The sequence below is a fragment of the Myotis davidii genome, unplaced genomic scaffold (genome assembly GCF_000327345.1).
Source record: "Myotis davidii unplaced genomic scaffold, ASM32734v1 scaffold699, whole genome shotgun sequence".
NCBI lineage: Eukaryota > Metazoa > Chordata > Mammalia > Chiroptera > Vespertilionidae > Myotis > Myotis davidii.
Window position 1 is genome coordinate 2780504 of NW_006291007.1, and position 7256 is coordinate 2787759.

Here is a 7256-nt window from a genome sequence, read left to right on the forward strand (position 1 = left end):
CAGCCAGCAGAACTCGGGGTCACCCCACAGAGGAGGATTCGCACTGACAGGGAAATGTGGGTAACGGGAAGGCCTTGGGGCTCCTGGAAGTCAACTGTTCTCCTCGCAGCCAGGGGGCGGCCTTAGCACGGCCACCGGCTGGAGGCTCAGGCTACTTTCTCCAGGCAGCAGGGAGAGCTGTCAGAGTTGCCGCATTCTGAGATCATATTTTGGGGTCTCTCACAATGGGCCTTGGCATGGGGGGAAAGAGGGATTATAAGTTGCCCCATTAAAGGGGAGGGGCAGGGGGAAAGGAAGAATTTGGGGAGTTTAGAGAAAGAGAGGGGGTAGGAAACAAATCAAGGAAACTTAGGAGGGACGGAGGGAGCTAGGGTGCCCAGCTGCCCAGCTCTGCCCAGAACTGCTGGTTTGAAAACTACAAGGCCCATGTCCTGGGAAACCCCTCAGGAGTTTGGTCATCTAGAAGGAGGTGACCCCTTCAGGAGAAAGAAAAAAGGAAAAAGAGGGGGTCCTTCCCCAAAGGGGGCAGACCGTGGGAAGGGCAGAAACGACTGTCCAGCCGGCCCAGCAGGCCTAGCTCCGGGGGCAGGAGTCTGTGGGGCGCCAGGGGGAGAACCCACTTCTGGAACCATCCTGGGCTCCCCACAGGGAGGGGTCTGAGCTGAAACCCAAATTATGCCAGCCTCCCCCCGTGAACAGGATCCCGGGAGCCCCTAGACCAGTGGTTCTCAACCTGTGGGTTGCGCTCCCTTTGGCGGTCGAACGACCCTTTCACAGGGGTTGCCTAAGACCATCCTGCATATCAGATATTTACATGACGATTCATAACAGTAGCAACATTACAGTTATGAAGTAGCAATGAAAATAATTTTATGGTTGGGTCACAACATGAGGAACTGTATTTAAAGGGCCAGAAGGTTGAGAACCACTGGCCTAGACCCTCTTCCCCGGAAGACCTCACCTTTCATGGCGAACACTCCCCGGCAAAAGTCCTTGAAATTGATTCTCCCCAGGTCGTTGGGATCCAAATATTTCACAAGTTTTTCCACCTGTGGGAAGAAAGAAGCGGCAGGTGTGAGGCCCCCAGGCACTCCCCAGAGGGCTCATGTTACAGGGGTGAGGCTGGCCAGGAGGCTGGGACGAAGGGAGAACTCGTCAACTGAGCCAACGCCTCCTGGCCCTCTCTCCCCCCTCAACCCGGGGTCAGTGCTCGCCCCACACAGCAGTGGGGCCACTTCAGCCTCTGAGGCTGACAGACCGCGGAGCAACCCCAACGCCCCCGTGCTCAGAACCCGGTCTGTCCACCGAGCTCAGGTCTCCAAGCCCACGAAGACGGGCACATGGAAAGCAAACACTCGGATTTTTTAACTTCGTGGTTTCTTTCACACAAAAACAACTTAAACTCACTGCAGAAACTCTAGAAAAGAGAATAAATCAAAACCCTGCCATTTCCCACTTATCTTTTCAACCCATAGTTTTTTGTTCGTTTTTTTGTTTTTTAATATATTTTTATTGATTTCAGAGAGAGGAAGGGAGGGGGAGAGACAGAAACATCAATGATGAGAGAGAATCACTGATCGGCTGCCTCCTGCACACCCCCCACTGGGGATCGAGCCCACAACTTGGCCCACGCTCTATCCACCGAGCAAAACCGGCCAGGGCTCAACCCATAGTTTTAACAACTTTTTAAAAAAATTGTAATTCTGGGAAACGTTTGGTCAAATTCCCCTTTGTCTATACGAAGCAATCACTATGTCAGCATCATTGTCCCTCTCGTCCACATCCAGTCCACATCCAAACACTGAATCCTAAAGCTACCTTCCCTTCCACCTCACTCCTGGAATCAGACTGGTCACAGCCATCATCATCACTCTCCCCGACTGTGCAAATCTCATTCCTCTACCCTCCTCCATTTCAGCCCCTCCAACTCATTCTCCACCCCAACGGGATCATGTCATCTATTCCTCTGCTTAAAATCCAGTAACTGTCCACTGCACTTAGGGTAAAGTCCAACTCGGTTACATGGCCTGCAAGGTCCTATCTAATCTGGCCTCTCTGGCCTGTCTCCTCCCACTTTTTCTGTCACTCACGGAATTCCAGTCACACAGGCAACTCCACCAGCAAAACAAGCTCGGTTCTGCCTCAGGGCCTTTGCACATGCTCTTCTCTATATTTCAACTGCTTATCCTCCCCATTCATCATCTGACAGCATCTAATCACCCTTCAGGTCTCCATTTGTACCTCTATTAAATGTTTCTCCCTCGGATAAGCCTGTCCTGACCACTTGCACCTAATTAAGTCCATTCTGCTATTACCCAATCATGCAGTACCCTGTACTTATCCTCCAAACCACTTGTCGCAACGTGTAACTATATGTTTATGATAATTTTATTAATTCCTATCTTCCTCTCTAGAAAATAAGTTCCTTGAGGGCAAGGGCCATGTCTGTTTTCATCACCATTGTGTACCTAGTGGCTCACAGCATGGCTGGCACATGGAAGAATCTTCATAAATATTGGCCGAATAAATGACTAGAAATGATTCTCCAAAACATCTAAGTTTGTAAGGCTTTTGATAATAGTTGCCAAATTGCTCTCTCTAAAAATGTCTCAAGTCTTCCATCAGAGCAACTTGCAAGCTTGGGTATTTTTCCTAGTTTTTGGCAATGGTCAATTTTGCCAGAACTATCTTTTCTAATTAATTGGAGCCATTTCTCCCTGCACCCCCACCCCCATGATTTCCAGCACCTGAAATCCAGCTCTGATATTTCTTCTAGAAGCCCACTTCCAGATCAGCCTGAAATGTAGTGGCAGCCCCTCCACAGCACACAAAGCATTCATTCCTGCGTTATTCACTCAGCCATTCATTCAGCAAGCAACAACGGGGCACCTCCTACATGCCAGGCACTATGCTGGGGGCTGGGGGCTCATCGCACACATGGTCACATGGACACACACACAGAGTCACGCACACACACGCGCGCGCACACACACACACGCGCACGCGCGAAGGAGCCACTATTACTGATGAGCATTTGTCCTATACTTCAGATAGGCTGGGGCAGAAAATGTTAAAAATCACTGTGTAAAAACAAGTGATCTACCCTGCTGGAGCCCCCGAGCTCAGGAGCTCAACACTTGTGCCTCTGTTCCCACTGACCCTGTTTGTCCACGTGGGTGTGAGTCTGGGGGTGAGGCGTGACCCCCTGAACCTGCGACTTAGCAGGCCCTCAGGAAAGGCTAGAGGAACTCTAGTGAAGGGGGAAGGTGGCCTTCTACCAGCTCCTGCCCCATCCGATGGGAGCCTCCTTAGCACTGCAGCTGCACCCCACCCCAACCCCCACCCCCAGACAGCACAGCCTCTGACACTGCCCGGCAATGACATGGCTTCTGAGAACAGCACTGGCCAGGTGCCACCTGCAGGGCTGTGGAGAGCCACCACCACCCAGCTATGTCCTGCCTCCTCTCCGCCTGTCCTCGAGTCACCAGCACTGTAGGGAGTCTGTGAGTGCAGGGATGAGCTGGGTACCCGAACCCCCAGGCCACCTGGCGCTCATCCCTAAACCCTCTCCAAGGTCCACGGCTACGCATCAATGATCTGACGCACGTCAACGCTGAGTAGCTGATGCGGAGCCCTGACCTCATGCCCCCTCAGGGCAGCAGGCTGTGGATGAGGGTCTGTAATCCACAGAGTCCGTTCCCTCTGGGGAAGGAGACACTGAGTCAGTCTGAGTGGGGGTGGGGGTGGGGGATTGATGACAGGAGATAGAGGGGGTCCCAGGGCCACTGCAAGGCCCTGGAACACCTGAGCTGTGGCTCTTCAAAGAGCAGTGGGTGTGGCACCTGCTGTCCAGCGCTGTGAAGAGCAGGCAGGATCACGGTGAGATTATTATAACAATAAGTGCCAGTGATGCCCATGAATGCCCTGACTGTGAGCTCGATGCCTTTTCAAATAAACAACAGCGTAGCGTGTACAGGGAAGTACTGATAATCCTTGCTGGGTTCGTGGAGGATTCCGTAGGCTGCAGCGCGGTACTGCACACCGGCCGTAGTTAGTCTCATCGCATCCTCACAACGACCTTGACAGCAGGTACCACTGAAGTCCCCATTTTACAGTAGGGGAGACTGAGGCTCAGAGAAGGTAGACACCGGGGAGTCACACAGTGGTAACTCCTCTCTGACCCCTGCCCTCTCCTGCCCTCCTGCGGAGGTGGGTGGGCTTCAGATGACAGACTGCACTACAGTGCTGTTTCCTTTTTCTTTTTTTAATATATTTTTATTGATTTCAGAGAGGAAGGGAGAGGGAGGGAGAGTTAGAAACAGCAATGAAGAGGGAGAATCAGTGACCGGCTGCCTTCTGCACGCCCCCTACTGGGGATCGAGCCCGCAACCAGGGCATGTGCCCTTGACTGGAATCGAACCCTGGACCCTTCAGTCCGCAGGCTGACACTCTATCCACTGAGCCAAACCAGCCAGGGCTGCAGTGTCGTTCCAATTCCCCGTCGCCTGTGTATGGAAGGAGCTTCACCCTGTGGCTGGAGCCCCGCACCCTGCTCACCAGGAGCCTCACCCTCCGGGACTAGATAACCTTTGGCTGGTGCACAGGGCGGGGGGGGAGGTGCGTTTAGCTGACCCAGCCGTCATTTTGTACACAGGGAGGCCAAGTCCCAGGGAGCAGAGGGCTTGCTCAAGGTCACAGCAAGTTCAGCAAATAACCAGCAGCAAATGGTCTTCTGGTGAACTGGGGCCACCGCGCTGGGGGCCTCCCTGGCGGCACACCCACCACACAGGCTGGGCCGCAGGGGCTGGGCTCACTCCCAAAAAAAAAGGCCGGGCAGGGACTGCCGAGCAGGGCAGCGGTTGTCACGGGCTCACACAGCTGGCCACGCGGCTGGCTGCCAGGGAAATGGGTTGTTTCCCTGCAGTAATAGCTTGCGCTTTCCTTTTTGGGCCACTCCACCACCAGGCTTCCCCTTCTATTTCTGCTGCCTGTCTCTTTGGGCTGATTCCTTCCCCACTCATTCCCCGGGGGTCACATCTCTCCTAGCTCAGGCCAGACGATGCTCCCCGTGTTGCTGCCGCTGCCACACTCTCTTTTGATCGCCAGCCAGGTCCTCCCTGAGCCTGTGCCCAGCCGCCCACGCCTCTCTAATTTTGAGCTCTGCAAGCCAGATGGACTCAAGTAAGTCCCTGCCTCACTGAGGCCTCAGCTGCCTCATCTGAACAAGGGAGATAAGCTGGTTCCGTCTGTAGGTGAAGTGCCTCATAAAATCAGCGGTTATATCATCAATCAAGCGAGGGCTCTGCGCCTCTCCCTTTGTGCCGGGCCTGCTCTATGCCTCTACGCTTGTGGATTCATTGAATCCTCACAACCAAGGACTATTTTTATTCCCATTGTACAGGAGGGGAAACCGAGGCTCAGAAAGGCTAAGTTATTCAGGGTTAATAAAGAAATACTACAAATACCTTTGTGGACATAATTTCTACAACTTAGATGAAATGGACTAATTCTTTGAAAAAACACAACCCATCCAATTACAGATGCTCAACGTCACTAGTCATCAGAGAGGTGCAAACTAAAACCCCAATGAGACCCAACCTCACACCTGTCAGAATGGCTACCGTCAATAAATCAACACACAGGTGTTTTCAAGGATGTGGAGAAAAGGGGACCCTGCTGGTGGAAATGCAGACTGGTGCAGCCACTGTGAAAAGCAGTGTGGAGTTACCTCAAGAAATAAAAAATGGAACTGCCTTATGGCCCAGCGATTCCACTTCTGGGAATATATATGAAGAAACCTGAAAACCCGATTCGGAAGAATATATGCGCCCCTGTGTTCATTGCAGCATTATTTACAACAGACTTGGAAGCAGCCCTAGGGCCCATCAGTAGATGAGTGGATGAAAAGCTGTGGTGCATTTACACAATGGAATACTACTCGGCCGTAAAAAAAGAAGGAAACCTTACCTTTTTCAACAGCATGGATGGACCTGGAGAGCGTTATGCTAAGTGAAATAAGCCAGTCACAGAAAGACAAATAAATACCATATGATCTCACTTCTAGGTGGAATCTAATGAACAAAATAAACTAGTGAACAAAATATTTCTAGGCGGGATCTAATGAACAAAATAAACTAGTGAACAAAATAGAAACAGACTCATAGATACAGAGAACAGACTGACAGCTGTAAAAGGGGAGGGGTTTGTGAGGCTGGGTGAAAAAGGTGAAAGGATTAAGAAGAAAAATAACACACAAAAAACAAGCTCAGATCTAGCTGGTTTGGCTCAGTGGATAGAGCGTCTGCCCACAGACTGAAGGGTTCCAGGTTCAATTCCGGTCAAGGGCACATGCCCAGTAGGGGGCATGCAGGAGGCAGCCAATCAATGATTCTCTCCCATCATTGATGTTTCTATCTCTCTCTCCCTTCCTCTCTGAAATCAATAAAAATATATTAAAAAACAAACAGACTCGTAGACACAAAAAACAATATGATGATTAACCAGAGGGAAAAGGGGGCTGGGGGGAGATAGGAGAGAGTAAAGGTGGGGATAAATGGTGATGGAAGGAGACTTGACTTGGGGTGGTGAACACAATACAATATACTGATGATGTATTATAGAATTGTACACCCGAAACCTATATAATTTTATTAACCAATGTAATGCCAATAAATTCAATTAAAAAAAGTCACACAAGAAGAAAGAGGTAATATGACCATAACTATGAAAGAAATCAAATTCGCAGTTTACCTCTTTCCAAAACAGAAAACTTCAGGCCCAAATAATTTCACCAAACATTTAAGAAAGATCTACATAAATTCTATACAATCTCTTCCAGAAAACAGGAGTGGGGAACACTTCTCAACTCATTTACTGTGGCCTCACCCTGATACCAGAACCAGACACAGCAGTCAGTGTAAGAAAACTACAGACCAAAATCCCTCGTAAGCAGAGACACAATGATCGTCAAGAAAAAATGTATGAAATACCACACGGCCAAGATCAAGTGGGATTTATCCACCAAGGCCGGTTCAACATTTGAAAATCAACTGACGTTACTGAAACGATGACTAAGAAAGAAAAACCACGCGATCCTCCCAACAGATGCAGACAAAGCAACTGACAAAATTCAACACCAATTCATGATAAAAACGCCAGCAACCTAAGAATAGAACTTCCTTACCCCGGAGAAACAAAAACTTACACCACACAGCAACACTGTGCACAAGTGTCAGTGACAGCATTCTACAAAACCG

At 50.2% G+C, this 7256-nt stretch overlaps 1 protein-coding gene across 1 annotated transcript in view; it reads right to left on the reverse strand.

Annotated features, from left to right (window-relative positions):
- Positions 1 to 4061, reverse strand: part of RAB11FIP4 (RAB11 family interacting protein 4 (class II)) — an 85882-nt gene extending 81821 nt beyond the window's left edge. The window contains exons 1-2 of the mRNA XM_006764066.1: positions 3975 to 4061; positions 962 to 1049 (exon numbers count right to left, since the gene is read on the reverse strand). Of these exons, the coding sequence (XP_006764129.1) occupies positions 962 to 1049; positions 3975 to 4061 (175 nt within the window). The remainder of the gene's footprint in view (positions 1 to 961; positions 1050 to 3974) is intronic.
- Positions 4062 to 7256: the final 3195 nt, after the last annotated feature.